Raw genomic sequence first — 22,794 nt, 5'->3', positions numbered from 1 at the left:
TAATGTGTCTCTCCATAACCAGGATTACACAGTAGTGAAGAAGACTTCTAGTGGGCACTGTCAGGACCCTGTGTCTGATGGATTGGGAAGACCCCTGAGCCCAATCACAGGACCTCCACCTCACCCCGTGATACATGAGGAGGTCAATGACCAGAAGATCCTAGAACTCACCTACAAGATGATTGAGCTGCTGACTGGAGAGGTGACACTGCTGGGAATGCTGGGATATTATACAGTAACACTATGAAGGGATTGGTGGGATAACGGTATCATTGTATGTGTCAGGTTCCTATAAGGTGTCAGGACGTCGCCGTCTATTTCTCCATGGAGGAGTGGGAGTATTTAGAAGGACACAAAAATCTGTACAAGGACGTCATAATGGAGGTACCCCAGCCCCTCATATCATCAGGTAATAGGATTAAATACACACGGCCTATAATTATCTGTATGCAAATAATGTATTCAGTCCCTGTATGTGTTTCCTCCAGTTCTATCCAGTAGGACAACATCAAAGAGATGTCCCCGTTCCCTTATTCCACAAGACTCTAAAGAAGAAGATCCCGATGTTCCTCAGGATCATCAGGTAGATGGAGAGAAGGTGTCATGAGATCTCCCCTATGATGTGTAGACGGCTGTGAAGGTCTTGTGCTCAGTCTTGTTTTATCCACCAGTATTATATGTTTTGTGGAGATGGCAGGATTAGAGCTGATCATAGATGTGACTTCTCCTTCTGTCTGTGACATTTACAATATTTGTTTCAGGGTAAAGATTTGACCCAAATTAATAGTACAGAGACATATGTGAGGGGTGATGAGCGGTGTAAAGAGGAAATTCCTACAGATAACCGCCCAGGTGAGTAGTAACCACTAAAAGCAGAGGTGTCATAGATTTTTCTTATGAGAATATACACATGTGCTGTGTCGTAGCTAATTCTTAACCAGTAAATAAAACAATTGGTGATAATGTGACAAACAGATAAAACAAAATTACTTGGACAGGATGGTGGGGGAGAACACCACCAGATTGAAAAAATTTTTATACCTGAGTTTCCGCCTTCTTCCTCTTTCGACATTAATCAGGATCCACATTAATTTTAGTGGGAAGCTGTCCCCAAGGACATCCAAATCTTCTGGCTGAGTAGTCTTACTGTAATGACATTCTGTTAGTGGTCGCCAAGCAACTCTAAAATGGCTACCACGAACAGGCACAAGCAACTCTGCTTACCAGACCCCATGAGTTTGCCCTAGCCTTCACCCTTTTAACCTCTATACAGGGATCTGGTTTTAAACAGGGTCCCCTGGGCTGGAGCCATGGAATAAGCTGATGCTCGGGGGTGCAGGCTGGCTGGAGTAGCTAGAACCAAGAGGGCAGGAAAAGTAGTAAATCAGAATACGTAAGAATAGTTAGAAACACAAGCTGGGGTAAAAACAATGAATAATAATGCTACAAGGAGCTAAACAGACAGGACTAAACCAGAGAAGTACAAGACTATATGTGGCAGCTTCCATCACTAAGTTGGAAGCCTTAGTAGAGTGTGGTGCTCTCCAATTGGCTGGCGCTGGGAGTTGGTAACTTCAGGTGGACAGCACACACATCCATACTGTCCGACTGAATGGCACTGCAAGTCCCAGCCACCCTAATCTAAATAGCTGGACATAGGCCACCGTCCAGGGCTTCTGGTTCCAACGTCTCTTCTATCACCAGTGCCTAGCGACAGAAGAAGACGTTGCGTGAGCAGATCCCAGAAGAGATGTGACACTTACATGCCAGACTTAACTCTTCATTATAGCTAAGAAAAAAACACAGAGTAATTAGAAAACTTATTGGAACCATTTACGAAAAAAAATCAATTAACATATAGCCTGTTTTGGCCCCAAATTTTTCCATCTGCCCCTGGCTTTTACTTGCCCGTGGGCCCGTCATTCATTGGCTGCTACAATTTTGTGTTGTTTTAAGTTTTGTGTGCTCTTGTGTGTTATTTACATGCAAAAATATGTTATACTGGTGTAGATGACAACACAAATATATTACGGATGCAATAATACAGATAGCAGTGAGGATCCATCATCTTTTATTAGACTCATAGAAAATGACTGTGTGAAAAAAAACGGAAACAATATTTTCAAAATACCTTGATTTATTGAGTATGAGCGCCGCATGCAGAAATTCCCGGCATTTACTGCCTCGATTGCTATCACTGACGTTGTTAATGGTCAACTGAGGAAGGTCCTGCTGCATTGAATGCACTTGGGAAAATCATCAAAGTCCGCTGCTGGTAATCACCAACCAAAGACGTCCCCGATGTGCTTGAGGGGAGACAAGTCTGGAGACACTGCAGCCATGTTACCACATTTAGGCCACACGGGTAGCTCACAGCAGGGCTGTGGAGTCAGAGTTGGAGTCCACAGTCCATTTTGGTGGAGTCGGAGTTGGAATCGGAGTGGGTATAAAATGGACCGACTCCAACTCCTAAAATATATAATAAATTGGGTACAGTAGTTCAATGCAGTTTGTGGGGAATATTTTTTTCATAAGAATTTGGGAAAGTTATGAAATGTCCTATAAATGTCTGTCTTATTTCTGATCTAAAGGTCTAGACTTTTAGCTGAGATGAATCTGTGCTACAGCAAATTTATTACTTAAACATGAGCCATGTATGAGGGAGTCGTGGAGTCGGAGTCGATGTCACGGAAATTGAGGAGTCGGAGGTTTGGCTTACCGACTCCACAGCCCTGGCTCACAGTAGCACGAACAACATTCGGCCTGACATTGTTGTGTTGAAAAACAGACATTTTTACATATCTTTTAATAATTTGCAGGTGGTATAATTGAAAAATAATGAAATTTGTATTTTTCTTTGCAGGTAACTGCACCAAGAGCTCAGAGGGACATCCGGTATCTGTACATTATAAATCTTATGAGTCTGGTTGCACACAAGATACATATGAAGAGCCTGCAATTATTACAGATATATCATCAAGCCTTCATAGCAAAGATCTATTATCTCATCCTTTTGAACAAGTCTTATCTTCTGATTCATCACAGACTGTTAATAAAAATAAATGTCACAAAAGAAGTGTCAAAAATCCAAGAGGTTACACAGGGAAAAAGACATTTTTATGTTCAGAATGTGGAAAATGTTTTCACAAGAAATCAAATCTTATGATGCACATGACAACTCACACAGGGGAGAAGCCATTTTTTTGTGAACAGTGTGGAAAATATTTTAACCAGAAGTCAGATCTTTTTAGGCATCAGAGAATTCACACAGGGGAGAAGCCGTATTCATGTTCCGAATGTAGAAAATGTTTTAACCAGAAATCATGTCTTCTTAGACATCAGAGAACTCACACTGCTTTAAAGCCATTTTCATGTTCAGAATGTGGGAAATGTTTTAATCGGAAATCAAATCTTATTACACATCACAATACTCACACAAGAGCAAAGCCACATTCATGTCCAGAATGTGGAAAATGTTATGCAGATAAATCAAATCTTGTTAGACATCTGAGAACTCACACAGAAGAAAATATGTTCACATGCTCAGAATGTGGAAAATGTTTTAACCGGAAATCAAATCTTATTACACATCATAATACTCACACAAGAGCAAAGTCATATTCATGTTCAGAATGTGAGAAGTGTTATACTGATAAATCAAATCTTGTTAAACATCTGAGAACACATACTGAAGAAAGTATGTTGTCATGCTCAGAATGTGGGAAAAGTTTTTACCAGAAATCAACACTTATTAAACATAAGAAAAGTCACACAGGGGAGAAGCCATTTCCCTGTGAAGAATGTGGGAAATGCTTTAGCGAGAAATCAGTTCTTTTTAGACACCGGAGAATTCACACAGGGGAGAAACCGTATTCATGTTCAGAATGTGGAAAGTGTTTTAATCAGAAATCAAATCTTATTAAACATCAAAATACTCACACAAGTGCCAAGCTATAAATTTGATCAAAATCTGATCAAAATTTTGCTAGACATCAGAGTGAAGCCATTTAATGTTTAAAAAGTGGGAAACTTTATAGTGATATGTGGAAAATTTACCTGAAATTTTCATTTCTTGGGGCAGCACACGAAAGGGTTAAATAGCAGAAAACAATTAACCTAAACACAACAATGAATTAATATTTTATATTAATGACCTGGTGCATGGGATTGAGAGTAAAGTGTCAGTCTTTGCTGATGACACCAAACTATGTAGGATATTAAAATTTGACCTTTAGATTGAACACAGAGGGTACCTTTGGTAGGAAACCAGGTATTGTCTGCAGTTCCACACAGTCCGGTAGGAATCTTAGGTATGGTTCTTTGCAGGAGAGTGCTTGTAATTCTCCTATTCATCTTGCTGAAGTGATTTTTAACTAGAAAAGGGTTTTGTACGAGAAGAGCCTAACAGTGGCATCATCAAGTGGTTCAAATGTTGAGCGAGAAATGTTTCAAGATTTCAGAACAATCATAAGAAGACTGGAGTATGATTTGCAGGTCACAGCTTCTTTACTGCTCTGAAGAATCTGGACACAACGAGATTGTTCTAGATGAGCGTTGGTGGCCGTTGAACTCTCAAGGTTGAGGCCTTTCTGGTATCCATCCTAAAGAAAGTGTAAAATGGTGGAGACATCTTTGAGATACTTAATCCTTTATGGACACAGTCAGTTCTCATCTTGTGGACAAAGCCCTTTTTACAAACCTGCCAAGTGTCATTTTATGTGGTAATTACTCTGCATGTTTCTACATGTGTCAATAATTGTGAAATTATATTTCATGGCAAATTGTACTTTGTTAGTGGTAAATTTAGGTGAATATGTTTTGTGTTTATATAAGAAAAATATGAATTTGGTTACATTTGGAAAAAGTATACAATTTCAAATTTTCACTATCCATGGATTTACAACATGTAATCGTATCACTCAAAATAGTTAATAAATGAAATTTACCTTTCATCTACTTTATGTCTGCATTACCTTTCAAGCTTCCTTGTATTTTTTTTTAGGATGTTAGAAAATGTCAAAATTTAGCAACAATATTTCATATTTTCAACATATTTTTTAAAAACTTTAATTTTTGGGGACCAATCACCATTTGAATCTCCGTATGTGAGGCCATTTAATAAACACACTTCTCAAAGTATTCAAAATTGCATTCTGGAAGTTTGTTAGCCATTGAGGTGCTTAACAGGTATTAACTAGTGATGAGCGAGCACTAAAATGCTCAGGTGCTCGTTGCTCAGGTCGAACAAATTGTAATGCTTGGGTGCTCGACCCGAGCAGCGAGCCCAATGTAGCTCAATGAAGGTCTCGAGCATTTTTCCGGGAGACCTGCATTCGACGGCCGGGTAGGTGGAAGATGTTTATTAAAAGTTCGGGTTCGGGTACTGGAAAAGTACCCGAACACGGACCCCATTCATATAAATGGGGGAGCTGAACATACCTGTTTTCCCGCACTGTCATCTGCATGACAGCGCAAGAAAAACAGGCTCTGATCAGTGGTAGCGCGGTCAGAGTGCTATGGGATCATGCTTATAGATGTCAGCATGATCCCACAGCTGTGACAGTGACCCGCTGTAAAAAGTGTATCGCGGGTCATAGGCGCCGGCTGATGGAACTATTACCAATATCAGCCGACACCTGCTGTCAAAGGAAATAGCGAGCTCAGGCTGGATGGCAGCAGTAGTCTCTTGTCAGTGGCGCCTGTGCTGAAAGGAAAAAAAAATGTTAAAATTAATAAAAAAATATATAAAAATATTCAAATAAAAAAAAACACATACTCACCTTACACCTAATCCCCGAAGCCCATGTCACCTGTAATGAAGATAAAATAATAAACCACCATAATCCTCACCTGTCCGCAGCAGTCCATATAGCGAGTGTCCCATGTTGATCTTATGAATAGAACGGCCACATCAGAAAATGTAACCGCTCTATCCAGCAGCCGTGATACAGTGACAGGAGCACGATCGCTCCCGTCAGTGTACAGGCTGAGCTGCGGGGAGTGAGGTCAGACGAGTTCATCAACTGATGAACTCGTCTGACCTCACGGCACTACTGCTGTGTGGGAATTTCTCACGCAGCAGTAGTGCTGTAAGTGAGGTCACACGAGTTCATCAGCTGATGAACTCGTCTGACCTCTCTGCCGGCAGCTCAGCCTGTACACTGACACAGGAGTGATTACACTGTCTCAGTGTATAGCCTGCTGTCCTCTAGAACAGTCACATGAGTGACTTTTCTAGAGGTGACGCTATGGGACAATGATGCCATGGGACAATCAGGAGTGTCATCGCGTCGGACAGGTGAGGGATATGTTTTTTTTTTTTTTTTATTTTGTTACAGGAGATGATGGCGACAATGGAATAGGCGTTAGGTAAGTATTTTTTTTTGTTAATTAAGAATGAAATAAAATTGTGTGTGCTTTTTATTTCAAATAAGGGACTTTTTTCTGGCCGTGTCTTTATTTCTCCAATTTTACTATAGAATTACTATAGAATTAGTAATGGAGGCGTCCTATAGACGCCGCTCCATTACTAACCTGGGCTTTATGTCAGCCATCAATATAAGGCTGACATGAACCCCCAACCCTATTAACCGACTCACCACCGCTACACGGCAGTGGGAAGAGCGGAGGCCAAGCTCCAGATTTGGTGCATCATATGGATGCGCATTTTCTGGGGCAGCTGAGAGCTGATATTATTAGCCTCGGAGGGGCAAGTATCCATGGCCCCTTCTCTGGCTATTAATATCAGCCCACACCTATCTGTTTAGCCTGTTTTGCCTCTACTGGTTAGATTTTATAGGGGGGCCCTACGTCAGTTTTTTTCTGGGGTCCCCCTGTAAACTATGTATGTATCTATCTTCTAATATATTATCTATCTAGCAGTCTGTCTGTCTATCATCTATATATCTATTACTTATCTATCTATATAACTATCTACCGATAGACTGATAGATAATAGATAGATATATGGATAGATATATAGATACTGTAGATAGCTATATGGATAGCTAGATAATAGATTCATAGATAGATATATGGATAGATAGATAAATACAGATACATAGATGATAGATAGATGTACCGATAGATAGAGAAAGGTCCCCACTGTTGGACTGAAATGTTGCCTCATGGGCCATTAAAACTTACTAATTTTTTCACTTGACAAGATTGCTATCTCCATGATTTTTTAATATTGAACAGACTGGTATGTACCTGGGAGGCTTTGCACCGTTTAGACTGGTGCTGCTCTTTATCTTGACTTTTGATTATACCGATAGATAGATATATGAATAGATAAATAGATAATTAGATAGATAGATAGATATATGGATAGCTAGATAATAGCTAAATAATAGATAGACTGATAGATATTTAGATAGGTAGACAAATAGATAATAGATAATTAGGTAGATATATATATATATAGATATAGATATATATATATATATGGATACATAATAGATCGATTAATAGGTAGATAATTAAATAGATATATGGATGGATTAATAGATGTACAGATAGACAGTATATGGATAGATAGGTAAACATAGATCTATGGATAGATAGATAGATAGATAAATAGATATATGGATAGCTAGCTATATAGATGATAGATATACAGATAGATAATAGATATACAGATAGATATAAATATGTGTGATATATAATCAGTGCTTTGCGTGTGTACCTTATTGTTCATGTAATTTATTAATAAATGATTACATTTCGGAAAAACAATGGCGTGGGGTCCCCCGTAATTTTATTAACCAGCGGAGGGAAAACGGACAGCTGGGGCTGTATAGTTAGCCTTTACTGACTATTAAAATAGGGGACCCCCAAAAAAATTGACGTGGGGTCCCCCTATTTTAACAGCCAGCAAAGGCTAAGCCGACAGCTGGGGGCTGATATATGAATATTGGCCCCCTCCCAGACTGCAAACACCAGCCCTCAACCCCCCCCCCCCAGAAATGGCGCATTGATAAAATGCGCCAATTCTGGCACTTAGCCTCCGCTCTGCCCATTGCCCTGTGGTGGTGGCAAGTGGGGTTATAGGGCTGTGGTTGATGTCAGCTCATAATGTCAGCTGACATCAAACCCACATTAGTAATGAAGAGGGAAAGTTCTCATGCTTGTGGTGCTGGAAAAAGACATCAGCGCATGCGCGGTGAGAACTTTCCCACACTCGCACTGCCGTCAATAAGTTGAACGGAGCTCATATGACATGAACCCGCTCAACTTGATGACGGCACCTTGAGTCACTGAGGTGCGCAATCATGCGCTCCTCAGTGTCTCTGCAGGATGGCAGGCTGGATAGTCGCATCCAGCTACTATGAAGCCTGCCATTTAGATGTAGCAGAGCTGGACCCGTCGTGGGACACATGGATTATGTTCTGCACGTCGGAGAGGTGAGGATGAGGTTGGTTTATTATTGCAGGTAACATGAGATTCAGAGGAATGGGTGTAATGGTAAGTAAGTAGGGTTTAATTAAGAACTATTGAAGGAGTCTGTGTGGTTATTTTAAATAAAATATTTTCTACACCGTGTGGGTGTTTTTTTTAAACATTTCACTTTCACTATAGGGTTAGTAATGGGGGCGTCTTATAGACACCTCTCCATTATTAACCTGGGTGTGGGTGCTGAGGGCTGGTGTTTGTAGTCTGGGAGGGGGCCAATATTCATGCCTTGGCTAGTAATATCAGCTCCCAGCTGTCTGCCTAGCCTTTGCTGGTTGTTAAAATAGGGTGACCCTACGTCAATTTTTTGGGGGGGTTCCACATTTTAATAGCCAGTAAAGGCTAAGTATACAGCTTGGGGCTGATATTAGTAGCCTGGGAAGCTCCATGGGTATTACCCCCTCCCCAGGCTAAAAACATCAGCCCCAGCTTTCCTTCTGCTGGTTAATAAAATTACGGGGGACCCCCACACCATTTTTTTCAGAAATGTAATAATTTATTATTAAATTATTAATAAATTACATGAACAGTAAGGTAGACACGCAAAGCACTAATTATATATCTCACATATTTATATGTATCTGTATATCTATATAGCTAGCTATCCATATACAGTACAGACCAAAAGTTTGGACAAACCTTCTCATTTAAAGATTTTTCTGTATTTTCATGACTGTACAATTTTCATATTCACACTGAAGACATCAAAACTATGAATTAACACATGTGGAATTATATACTTAACAAAAAGGTGTGAAACAACTGAAAATATGTCTTATATTCTAGGTTCTTCAAAGTAGCCAACTTTTGCTTTGATGACTGCTTTGCACACTCTTGGCATTCTCTTGATGAGCTTCAAGAGGTAGTCACCGGAAATGGTCTTCCAACAATCTTGAAGGAGTTCCCAGAGATGCTTAGAACTTGTTGGCCCTTTTGCCTTCACTCTGCGGTCCAGCTCACCCCAAACCATCTCGATTGGGTTCAGGTCTGGTGACTGTGGAGGCCAGGTCATCTGGCGTAGCACCCCATCCTCTGCTTCTTGGTCAAATAGCCCTTACACAGCCTGGAGGTGTGTTTGGGGTTATTGTACTGTTGAAAATGATGGTCCAACTAAACGCAAACCGGATGGAATAGCATGCCGCTGCAAGATGCTGTGGTAGCCATGCTGGTTCAGTATGCCTTCAATTTTGAATAAATCCATAACAGTGTCACCTGCAAAGCACCCCCACACCATCACACCTCCTCCTCGATGCTTCATGGTGGGAACCAGGCATGTAGAGTCCATCCGTTCACCTTTTCTGTGTCGCACAAAGACACGGTGGTTGGAACCAAAGATCTCAAATTTGGACTCATTAGACCAAAGCACAGATTTCCACTGGTCTAATGTCCATTCCTTGTGTTCTTTAGCCCAAACAAGTCTCTTCTGCTTGTTGCCTGTCCTTAGCAGTGGTTTCCTAGCAGCTATTTTACCATGAAGGCCTGCTGCACACAGTCTCCTCTTAACAGTTGTTGAAGAGATGTGTCTGCTGCTAGAACTCTGTGGGGCATTGATCTGGTCACCGCTGACCTCTGTGCGGAGCGGTGTTTAAACTTGGAGCCAATCTCGCTGATTGGTTGCGGCCGGCGGCCGCGACCACTCAGCGAACCGTATTACTGAGGACCGGGCAGCTGCGCCGTCCCTCCCTTCACACTTGCCGTCGGGAGATCAGCGGGCCAATCTGCTGATCTCCCGACGGTAGCCACATGGAGGTCAGCGGCGCCGCCCGTCGGGGTACTTGGGCTGCCAGCAGCGGGGAGATGAGCGGCTAGCGCCGCTCATCTCCCGGCTCCGTCGCCGCTGACCTCCGTCCCGCAGATGAGCCGCTAATGGCCGCCATCTTTTTCTGAAATCCTGCGTCGCTGATTGGCCGTGGCCAGACCAATCAGCAACGCGGGATTTCCTGGAAAGACAGACAGACAGACGGGATAAGACGATTATATATATTAGATATACACTACCGTTCAAAAGTTTGGGGTCATTTAGAAATTTCATTCTTTTTGAAAGAAAAGCACTTTTTTTTTCAATGAAGCTAACATTAAATGAATCAGAAATACACTCTATACATTGTTAATGTGGTAAATGACTATTCTAGCTGCAAACGTCTTGTTTTTATTGCAATATCTACATAACTGTATAGAGGCCCATTTTCAACAACCACCACTCCAGTGTTTTAATGGTACATTGTGTTTGCTAACTGTGTCAGAAGGCTAATGGATGTTTAGAAAACCCTAGAAAAACCTTGCACAAGTATGTTAGCCCAGCTGAAAACAATTTGGCTGATTTGAGAAGCTATATAATTGACCTTCCCTTGAGCTAGTTGAGAATCTGGAGCATTACATTTGTTTGTTCTATGAAACTCTCAAAATGGCCAGAAAAAGAGAACTTTCATGTGAAACTCGACAGTCTTTTCTTGTTCTTAGAAATGAAGGCTATTCCATGCGAGAAATTGCCAAGAAACTGAAGATTTCCTACAATGGTGTGTACTACTCCCTTCAGAGGAGAGCACAAACAGGCTCTAACCAGAGTAGAAAGAGAAGTGGGAGGCCCCGCTGCACAACTGAGCAACAAGACAAGTACATTAGAGTCTCTAGTTTGAGAAATCGACACCTCACAGCTCCTCAACTGGCAGCTTCATTAAATAGTACACGCAAAACGCAGGTGTCAACGTCTACAGTGAAGAGGCAACTCCGGGATGCTGGCCTTCAGTGAAAAGAAAAAGCCATATCTGAGACTGGCTAATAAAAGGAAAAGATTAATATGGGCAAAAGAACACAGACATTGGACAGAGGAAGATTATAAAAAAGTTTTATGGACAGACAAATCAAAGTTTGAGGTGTTTGGATCACACAGAAGAACATTTGTGAGCGCAGAACAACTGAAAAGATGCTGGAAGAGTGCCTGACGCCATCTGTCAAGCATGGTGGAGGTAATGTGATGGTCTGGGGTTGCTTTGGTGCTGGTAAAGTGGGAGATTTGTACAAGGTAAATTGGATTTTGAATAAGGAAGGCTATCACTCCATTTTGCAACGCCATGCCATACCCTGTGGACAGAGCTTGATTGGAGCCAATTTCATCCAATTAGGGAAGAAGCAGGCAGCTGGTATTCTATCTGTAATGTAGTGGCCAGCGCAGTCACCAGATCTCAACCCCATTGAGCTGTTGTGGGAGCAGCTTGACCGTATGGTACGCAAAAAGTGCCCATCAAGCTAATCCAACTTGTGGGAGGGGCTTCAGGAAGCATGGGGGGAAATTTCTTAAGATTACCTCAGCAAATTAACAGCTAGAATGCCAAAGGTCTGCAATGCTGTAATTGCTGCAAAGGGAGCATTCTTTGACGAAAGCAAAGTTTGAAGGAGAAAATTATTCTTTCTAATAAAAATCATTATTTCTAACCTTGTCAATGTCTGGACTATATTTTCTCATCATTTTGCAACTCATTTGATAAATAAAAGCATGAGTGTTCATGGAAAACACAAAATTGTCTGGGTGACCCCAAACTTTTGAACGGTAGTGTATATATGTATGGGGAAAAAAATAGATTTGAAATTAAGAAATTTTAGATTCACATTAGAGACCATGAAGTAAGCTGGCAGAGATATAGCAACATTTATCTTTTGTATTAATGTTCATATGTTCGGATCATTCTGATGTTTTAACATTTTGTCATTGCATTGTACTTGAACTTGTGTGGCTTTGTGCTTCTGTTGTTGTTAGGAGGGCGGTTGCAGACAACTTTAATTAAATGGAACGCAACCGACCCCGGGGTCCGCAATGCAGCCTAATGGACTGCTGCCGAACACTTTCCGGGTAGAAAAGAAAAGCGACAACTAAACAGATAACCCGTCCGTGCTAACAGCACACCGGACCGGGTAAAGCAGTATGCTCTATCTCCGTTAACTGCACAGAGGAGAGAGCGACCGGCGACGCACCTAACAATTATCTTAACCCTTCGTGTTAAGGCACACGGAAGGGTAAGACGGTTCGCACAATCTCCAAGAACCGCAGGGAGACGTGCGACCGTGGGAACAGCAGTAGCCTTGTCTTTGATACAGGCGCTACGCTATGGGGATTGGCGCTAAAGCGGTTCACACAATCTCCAAGAACCGCAGGGAGACGTGTGACCAGACTAGAAGCAGTAGCCCTGTCTTTGGTACAGGCGCTACGCTATAGCAGTCGGCGCTAGTATGTGGGTGTGATACCCGCCAGGTATTCGTGCACTCAGCCGGCGTGCTACCGGACTGAGCAGACCCGCTCTATATGGCTACCTGCCTGCATAAAGCTATGGCTCTTAGAGGAGCCCAAGAGTTTCAGCATGCACACCACAAACTACCAGCTCGAATGATCCGAGCACGTCGCCATCTTTGTGGGCGGGCCTTTTAAAGACTAAGCCCTGCCCACCGATGCGCTATTGGTGACGTTACCCGTGAACCAATCAGTCGGTGCCAGGTCACTGGGTCAGGTGGGTGCCAACCCACCATTCATGAGCCGCCAGGTCACGGACATGCTCAGTGCGGCAAAACCTGGACTTAGATTCCACAAGCCCTGTCTCACTCTGCAACCCAGGCTTAACATTGCTAGGCACAACTACCTGGGAGACAAACAGGGCTTGCAGACCTGCTAGGCATTGGGGCTGATGGTGATGCTGAGCAGCATCAGCCCTGGCTGGACTGAAATGGGAGACCACAGAAGGTCCTGGAACCATTTCAAATCCAGCACCAGACCAACACCTAACAGTTGTTCAGAGTATCATGTGCAAGTTGTCAAGTTGCCATTTGGCTGCTGACTCCAGACAGTTCACAGCAGCGGTTCATTCCAACTTACTAACATCACCTTTAGGGGAATGGGTAATGGTGGAAGTGCAATGTGCTATTAGTCAAGCCCCTCCCACTAATAGTAATGAAAAAGTATAAATAGGCTGCATGGATCATAACAGGTATACACCTGATGAAGGCTAGTCATCCAAAACGCATTGTGTTATATTTTATCTAGCAACTTTTTGTTAGGTTTTTAAAATTAAAAATCTCAAATCCATCTATACCCCTGGATCCTCAATGCATCTGAGTGGAAGCGCCTTCCACTGTTTCTTTGTTCTACACCTCAGAGCTCAGAAGGGAAGGAGCTCTGTTTTGTAGTGCAGATTTTGCTGGAATGGTTTATGAGTATTTTAGTTGCATTAGCAGCTCTTCTGTGGTGAGAAAATAGCAGAAACCTTACATAGAATAGACTTAGTAGTTTTATTTGGAGTTTAACTTGTACTTGAATTTATAAGATGGTGGCATATGTAGGTTGTGTGAAATACATCAGGGTGAAAGTAGGTGGTAGATTATAAGAAGAAATGGAAAAATAAATTAATAATTAATGTATGTGGGATATTCTATTAATGCACAGAACAGGTTTCTCAGGACAGGTGTCACTTAAGTGGTATCCTTTTGTATTCCTATCACCACATCCTGTCTTTGATAGGACTACCAACATACATTTCCATTTTTAACTGTCAAACAGGGCTGCCATCAGAGCATTACTGCCCTTACTGGCATATGGGGCCCAGTGAGCAGAAAGGCCCCAGCGGCCGGATTCTGCTGGTTCAGTTACTGAACGAACATCCTCGGACAGACATTCAGTTGAAATTTATTTATTTTACATAACAATTTGGATCACAATAAAATCTTCGACTCAATCCACAAAAAAAGCAAGGCCCCACTCAGGTCTGTCATCTGTTAATGGAAATATAGGGGGTTTTCACGTTACTATTAGCACAAAGGCCCTGGAAAAGCAAAATGGCCTTTGACCCCCACAAGAAATTAAGCAAATTCTGTGCTCCGAAATACAAATGCCCACCTCCCTTTAGAGCCCCACTGTGTTCCTAAACCGCAGTTAGCGTCCACATGTTTGGCATTTCATAGCGATGAGAGATGGCCTAATTTACGAGTGCGTTTCTCTAGAAGCACGAGCTGGACATAACGTACTGGTCACTACAAAGGCAGTTTGCAATTTTCACTCAGAAGCATCCACTGCTGCTTGTTTCTGGAAAACACCCATGTAGTTAAAATCATCACCACACCTGTAGATAAATTTACAAAGGGATATAATTTACAAAATGGGGTCACTTGAGGGGGGATTCTGCTCTTCTAGCACTTAGGAGCTGTGTATATGGAGTCTGTATACTATTCTAGGAAAATCTGCGTTCCAGGAGGCAAATAGCTCTCCTTCCCTCCGGAGTCTCACTGTGTGGCTAGGCGGTACTGTACAGCCACATATGTGGTATTTCTACATTCAGCAAAAATTATGGGACAAATTTTGGTGCCATTTTTACCCATTTCCCAGTGTAAAAATGTAAAATCTGGGGCTAAAACAAAACTTTGGTGGTAAAAATGGAATTATTCTTTCTTCACCACCCAATGGTATAAAATTCTGTGAGGCACATGTGGTGTCAACATGCTCGCTGCACCCCTAGATGAATTCATTGAGAGGTATAGTTTGTAAAATGGGTCTTTTATGGGGGGTTCTGCTGTTCTGGCACCTTAGGGGCTCTGCCAATGTGACATGGCACCGTCAACCCAGCCCAGCTAAATATGAACTCCAATATGGCGCTTCTTCCCTTCTGAGCTTTGCACTGTGTCTCAAAAGTAGTCTTTTACTACATATGGGGTATCTGCATGCTCAGGAGAAATTGCACAACAAATTTTGGGATCCACTTTCTATTGTTATCCTTGTGAAAATATTTTTTTTGGCTAAAATACCATTTTTGTGGAAAAAATGTGATTTTTTTTATTTTCACAAGTCAACGTTATAATTTTCTGTGAAGCATCTGGGGGATCAAGGTGCTCACCACACATCTAAATTCATTGGGTGTCTAGTTTCCAAAAAGGGGGCACTTGTTGTGCATTTCCACTGTTTAGGTACATCAGGGGCTCTGCAAACGCAACATGACGCCTGCAGACCACTCCATCAAAGTCTGCATTTCAAAACGTCACTTCCGAGCCTTGACGTGCGCCCAAACAGTAGTTTTCTCCCACATATGAGGTATCAGCGTACTCAGGAGAAATTGTACAACAACTTTTGTGGTCCAATTTCTCCTGTTACCCTTGTGAAAATAAAAAAATTGGGGCTAAAAATTTTTTTTGTGCAAAAAAGTGATTTTTTATTTTCGCGGCTTTACGTTATAAACTTTTGTGAAATACTTAGGAGATCAAAGTGCTCACCACACATCTAAATAAGTTCCTTAAGGGGTGTAGTTTCCAAAATGGGGTAATTTGTGGGGGGTTCACACTGTTTAGGGACATCAGGGGTTCTCCAAACACGACATGGCGTCCGCTAATTATTCAAGCAAATTTTACATTCAAAAAGTAAAATGGCGTGCCTTCCCTTCCGAGCCCTGGCGTGTGCCAAACAGTGTTTTTCCCCCACATATGGGGTATCGGCTTACTCAGGAGAAATAGCACAACAAATGGTATGGTGCAATTTCTCCTGTTACCCTTATGAAAATGCAAAATTTGAAGGTGAAAAACATTTTTGTGGGAAAAATGTGAAAATTTTATTTCTATGGCTCAATGTTATAAACTTCTGTGAAGCACTTGGGGGTTCAATTTGCTCACCCTAGGGTTGAGCGAGTATGTTCTGTCCGAGTATGCTCGGGCCGAACTCCGAGTATTTATAGCTGCTCGGTGATAAGGTTAAATCGCTCCCGTGTGCATGATTTGCAACTGTTTGACAGCTTTATTACATGTGAGGAATATGTAAGAAATAGACATTCCTCACATGTAATAAAGCTGTCAAACAGTTGCAAATCATGCACACGGGAGCGATTTAACCTTATCACCGAGCAGCTGTAAATACTCGGAGCTCGGCCTGAGCATACTCGGCGAAAGGGTTAATAGAACATACTCGCTCAACACTACAAGTCACCACACATCTTGATAAGTTCCCTGAGGGGTCTAGTTTCCATGTCACTTGTAGGGGGTTTCCACTGGTTAGGCACATCAGGGGCTCTCCTAATGCGACATGGGCATCCACAAATTATTCAAGCAAATTTTACATTCAAAAAGTCAAATGGCGTTCCTTCCCTTCCAAGCCATGCCGTGTGCCCAAACAGTGTTTTTTCCACACATATAGGGTATCGACGTGCTCAGGAGAAATTGCACAACAAATTTTGAGGTCCATTTTTTACTGTTACCCTTGCGAAAATAAAAAAATTTGATTCTAAAGTAAAATTTCTGTGAAGCACCTGAAGAGTTAATAAACTTCTTGAATGTGATTTTGAGCACCTTGAGGGGTGCAGTTTTTAGAATGGTGTCACTTTTAGGTATTTTCTGGCATAAAGGCCCCTCAAAGTGACTTCAAATGTGATGTGGTCCCCAAAAAAAATCTTTTTGTAAATTTTGTTGGAAAAATGAGAAATTGCTGGACAACTTTTAACCCTTATAACTTCCTAACAAAAAAATATTTTGTTTCCAAAATTGTGCTGATGTAAATTAGACATGTGGGAAATGTTATTTATGAACTATTTTGTGTGACATATCTCTCTGATTTAAGGGCATGAAAATTCAAAGTTTGCAAATTGCGAAATTTTCTAAATTTTCGCCAAATTTCTGATTTTTTCAGAAATAAATGCCAGCCATATCAAATAAATTTTACCACTATCGTGAAGTACAATATGTCACGAAAAAAAATTCTCAGAATCAGTGGGATCCATTGAAGCGTTCCAAAGTTATTAACTCATAAAGTGACACTGGTCAGAATTGTAAAAATTGGCTTGGTCATTAACGTGCAAACATCCTTCGGGGGTAAAAGGGTTAATCGGCCATCCAAGTTCCTTCATCCACATTATTCCATTCAACTTGAGACTCCACTTATAAATAGTTGGGACAGTCGATGATCTCCAATGATGTGGAATAGCAGCTCAAGCAGCAGCCAATAAGAAGCGTTACATTGATTTTTTAATATTCTTTATAGAATCAGGGATATTGGAAAGGAGGTATTATTATTATTTATTTTTAGAGCACCATTGTGCTGTACATGTGAAGGGGTTACATACAAAATAAAAATATAAATTACAATGAACAAACTAAGAATGACAGACTGGTACAATAAGGAGAGTGCTCTGCCTTTGCTGGCTTACAATCTACAGGGTAATGGAGAAAGAGACAATAGGTTGGGGGGTTTCAGCTGCTTCGGTGGTGGTGAGGTGGCATTGTCTAAGTCATTGTAGGCTGTAAGATTTTTTGAAGAGATGGGTTTTCAAGTTCCACCTGAACGTTCCGAATGTGATGGATAATCGGACGTGTTGGGGCTCAGAATTCCAGAGGATGGGTGACTCAGGAGAAGTCTTGGAGGTGATTGGGTGAGGAACGTATGAATGTGGAGGTAACAAGATCTTGGGAGGACCGGAGATTACATGTGGGAAGATATTGGGAGATTAGTTCGGCGATATATGGAGGAGACAGATTATGGATGGCTTTGTAGGTCAATGTTAGAAGTTTGAACTAGATACATTGAGAAATTGGGAGCCAAAGAAGAAATTTACAGAGGGGAGAAGCAGAGGAGTAGCACGGAGAGAGGAGGATTATTCGGGCAGCAGAGTTGATGATGGACTGGAGAGGTGCGAGAGTGTTAGCAGGAAAGCCATAGAAGAAGATATTGCAGTAGTCGAGTCGGGAGGTGACAAGGGCATGAATTAGCGTTTTAGTAGATTAAGGGATGAAGAAAGGACACTTGCTGGAAATGTTTTTGAGTTGGAGGTAGTAAGAGCTTGAATGTGTGGTATGAAGGACAAAGAAGAGTTGCCGGTTACTCCAAGGCAGAGGACTTCCGGCACAGGGGAAAGCGTGATGTCGTTTATTGTGATAAATAGATTGTTATGGATCCGTGTGGTGGAACCTCTGTGCTACGGTGCAAGGAGGGACCAGAGGGGCGTAACTAGGTATCAGCTCGGACTGACCAAGGTCGCACGGCGGCTCAATCGACTCCGTGAACCAGGGAAGGACCGAGCAAAGGGACCAGGTGCTACTCTTGGCCAGTCCTTGTATGAGAGCAGGTGACTCCCACGGGTCAGAAGACAGGGACTGACCGGTACAGCAGATGAGCATGGTAGGCAGGTTGACGGACTGGCAGACACCACGGGTAACTGGCAGGAGCCTCCAGGTAGGCTGACTGGTAGGCACGGCAGGTAAAGGCTCCGGATAAGTGGACTGGCCAAGCCCATAGACAGACTGGCGGGCTAGGCTATGAGCAGACTGTCGGGCTGGACTGGTAGTCAGGCTGGCTGACTGGACTGGTAGTCAGGCTGGCGGACTGGACAGGTAGTCAGGCTGGTGGGCTGGACTGGTAGTGAGGCTAGCGGACTGGGCTGGTGGTCAGGCTGGGTGGCTGGACTAGTAGTCAGGCTGGCAGCGGGACCTGAGGGCTGAAGCAGAGTAAGTACACAGAGCTACAACCTTGCACGGGCACCTCCATTAGCCGGGGACTCCTTAGGACGTCCCACGCGGCCCCTTTAAGAGTGAGGGAGCGCGCGCCCTAAGCACAGTGCCCGGGAAGCTGCGCGCGCCGGCAGCAGCAGGAGAGCCGGAAGACGCCTGGCCAGGAGCGCGGCCGTAAGGGGGACGGCGTCTCTGCTTGTCAGAGGGCAGAGACACCGATGCTACAGTACCCCCCCCTATTTACGCCCCCTCTTTTTTAGGCCTGAAAGAAATTTTTTAAGAAGAAGTGGGGCGTGGATGTTCTCCCTGGGTTCCCAAGTTCTCTCCTCTGGGCCAAACCCCTTCCAATCCACCAGAAAAAAGGTTTTTCCTCTTACCCTCTTGGTGGCCAGAATGTTCTCTACCTCATAGACGTCTTCAGCGGAGACCGGAACTGGGGGGGTACCTGAATCGTCGGAAAAAGAATTAAGAACAACCGGTTTGAGGAGAGATACGTGGAAAGAGTTGGGAATTCATAAGGTGGCCAGGAGTTTTAACTTGTAGGCCACTGGATTGATTTGCTTGAGGACTTCAAATGGACCGATGGACCCAGCTTATAGGAGGGTATTTTGAGACAAACATGTTTGGAGGAGAGCCAAACCTTGTCTCTCGGACGGAATTGAGGTGGGTCCTGATGTCTCTTGTCGGCATGTCTCTTCATCCACTTGGAGGATTGAAGAAGTGCGGATCTAGTGTCCTCCCAAATAGTGGATAATTCGCTGACCAGGGACTCCGCGGCAGGTTTGTCCACTGAAGCGGAGATGGGAAACGGAATTTGGGGATGTTGACCGTAGACCACAAAGAACGGGGACTTGGAAAAAGATTTGCTCTCATGGTTGTTATAGGAGAACTCGGCCCATGGTAGGAGCTCTACCCAATCGGTATGGTGAGCGTTGACGAAGTGCCGGAGGAAGCTGGTAAGGATCTGGTTTATACGTTACACTTGGCCATTGGACTGAGGATGATAAGCAGAGGAGGAATCCAGGGAGACATCCAGCAGCTTACACGTAGCTTTCCAGAAGCGCGAAGTGAACTGGACCCCTCGATCAGACACAATGTGGAGGGGTAGGCCGTGGAGACGAAAGATGTGATGGATGAAGTCCTTTGCCAGCAGAGATGCAAACGGGAGACCAGGCAGAGGGATAAAGTGGGCCATTTTAGAAAAGCGGTCAGCGACCACCCAAATGACAGTACAACCGGCAGAAACAGGGAGATCAGTAATAAAGTCCATAGCAATACGTTGCCACGGGGCAGCAGGTATGGGAAGAGGCAGGAGACGGCCGGCTGGAAGATGTCTGGGAACCTTGTTGTGGGCACAGGATGAACAGGCCATGACGAAGTCTATGACATCCTTGCACAGGGAAGGCCACCAGTAATGCCGGGTAATGAGCAGGAAGGTCTTTCTCTGACCGGCATGGCCGGCTAATTTAGATGAATGACCCCAGTGAAGAACCTTCATACGATCCGGAACCGTTACAAACGTCTTACCGGGTGGGAGACGAGACAGATCCAAAGGAGCCACATTCATCACTTTGGAGGGATCGATAATATGCATAGGCTCCTCCTCTTGATCGGAAGACAGGAAGGATCGGGACAAAGCGTCGGCTATAACGTTCTTGTCCGCAGGGCGGTAATGTAGGGTAAAATTGAAACGGGCGAAGAACAAAGACCACCGGGCCTGACACGGATTAAGTCTTTGGGCATTTTGTAGATATGCCAGGTTTTTGTGATCAGTGTAGATGACCACCGGGTGCAGAGCCCCCTTTAGCAGGTAATGCCACTCCTCCAGCGCCAATTTGATGGCTAGCAGTTCTCGGTCTCCTATGGAGTAGTTGCGCTCGGACGAGGAGAAGAGCTTGGAGAAGAAGCAGCAGGTTACCATTCTCCTGGGCGGAGATTTCTGGGTGAGCACCACCCCGGCTCCAGAAGAGGAAGCATCAACCTCCAGAAAGAACTGTTTGTTGCAGTCCGGACGGTGCAGCACCGGGGCAGAAGTGAAGACTTGTTTTAAGGAGAGGAAGGCCTCTTCCGCTTCGGACATCCATTCCTTAGGATTTGCTCCCTTCTGGGTGAGCGCAGAGATGGGTGCAGTCCGGAAAGAGAAATGTGGGATGAAGAGGCGGTAATAGTTAGTGAAGCCCAGGAATCGCTGAATCGCCTTCAACCCTTCTGGTCGGGTCCACTTTAAGATGGCAGAGACCTTCTCGGGATCCATCCGTAGACCAGTCTTAGAGATAATATAGCCCGGGAACGGAAGAGAGGTCTGCTCAAAAAGGCATTTCTCAAATTTTGTGTATAGGTGATTCTGCCTGAGCCTAAGCAGGACATGACGAACATCCCTCCGGTGTGTGGGTAGATCCGGAGAGAAGACCAAGATGTCATCCAGGTACACCACCACGCATGAATATAAGAGGTCACGGAAGATGTCATTAACTAGTTCTTGGAAGATGGCTGGAGCATTGCAGAGGCCGAAGGGCATCACATGGTATTCATAGTGGCTGTCCCGAGTATTGAATGCCGTCTTCCACTCGTCTCCTTGGCGGATCCGGACCAAGTTATATGCCCCACGAAGATCGAGCTTGGTGAAGATCTTCGCGCCTGTAAGGCGGTCGAACAGCTCTACGATGAGTGTCAGGGGGTATTTGTTTTTGATAGTAATCTGGTTGAGTCCCCTATAATCGATACAGGGGCGTAGTGAACCGTCTTTTTTTTTGCGAAGAAGAATACTGCTCCATCCGGGGAGGTAGATTTCTGGATGAATCCCCTAGCCAGTTTTTCTTCGATATACTCAGACATGGCCCGGGTTTCGGCCATCGACAAGGGGTAGATACGCCCACGGGGTGGAGAGGCACCGGGTACCAGGTCGATAGGGCAATCATATGGCCTATGAGGTGGCAGTGTCTCTGCTTCCTTCTTGTCTAAGACATCTGCATAGGACCAGTAAGGTGCCAGTAGACCAGGTAAATTAGCCGGAGTAGACGGAGGTCGAGCTGAGCGAACCGGAACCAGGCAGGTATCATGGCAATCCTGCCCCCAACGGAGCACCTCACCGGATCGCCAATTCAGAACGCGTTCATGTCTCTGTAGCCAGGGTAGGGCTAGCAAAAGGGAGTGAGAGAGTCCGGATTGCACATGAAAGGAGATCCAAGTGCAGCATTCCCACCTGAAGGGTTAGGCTGCGTGCCCACGATGCGTTTTTAATGCGTTTTTGCCGCGGAATTTCCGCAGCGGAAACGCATCAAAAACGCTTCGTAATCCGCACCCCATGGTCCCCAATGGCATTCCGCAATGTCAATGCACATGCTGCGGATTTTTCCGCAGCGTTTATGCAGCGCAAAAAAATCCGCAGCATGTTCATTAATTTTGCGGAAACGCAGCGGAATGGCCACCATTGACTTGCATTGGGACGCTTCAAATCCGCAAATATGTAAAAAGATGGAATTGAAGCGCATTTGATGCGGTCTTGTAGCACAAAACCGCATCAAATAGAAAGTGACCTCATGTCGGGGCGTTCCAGCCATCCCATGAGCATCCCATGAGCATCCCATAATCCAGGAAGACGAGAAACCCATAGTATTCCCGTCTACCAGGATCATGGCTGCTAATGTGGGGTGGTACAAGCTCATGAATCTCAACGTGGGATTCATGATAAGTGTGGTAAGTGTCTGAATGTGTCTGAATGTGTCTGTGTGGGGTCTGTGTCGGGTCTGTGTCGGGTCTGTGTGGGGTCTGTGTCGGGTCTGTGTGGGGTCTGTGTTGGGTCTGTGTGCGCTGGTGTCAGCAGGGAGACATAGGCCGATGTGAGACTACTACTCCCGTCGGCCTATGTCTGTTCCCCGTCCACTA

At 43.9% G+C, this 22,794-nt stretch overlaps 1 protein-coding gene across 1 annotated transcript in view; it reads left to right on the top strand.

Moving 5' to 3' along the window:
• LOC141270845 (uncharacterized) overlaps positions 1-22,794 on the top strand; it is a 75,203-nt gene that overhangs the window by 7,100 nt on the left and 45,309 nt on the right. Inside the window, exons 3-8 of the mRNA XM_073680942.1 lie at positions 23-202; positions 286-409; positions 489-583; positions 762-852; positions 2,864-3,950; positions 22,539-22,605. Coding sequence (XP_073537043.1) covers positions 23-202; positions 286-409; positions 489-583; positions 762-852; positions 2,864-3,950; positions 22,539-22,605 — 1,644 coding nt within the window. The remainder of the gene's footprint in view (positions 1-22; positions 203-285; positions 410-488; positions 584-761; positions 853-2,863; positions 3,951-22,538; positions 22,606-22,794) is intronic.

Source organism: Phyllobates terribilis, unplaced genomic scaffold, assembly GCF_046119375.1.
Source record: "Phyllobates terribilis strain yellow unplaced genomic scaffold, ASM4611937v1 Scaffold_5__5_contigs__length_657084704, whole genome shotgun sequence".
Lineage (NCBI taxonomy): Eukaryota > Metazoa > Chordata > Amphibia > Anura > Dendrobatidae > Phyllobates > Phyllobates terribilis.
The sequence above is the reverse complement of the archived record's forward strand: the minus strand, read 5'-3'. Positions and strand labels throughout refer to the sequence as shown.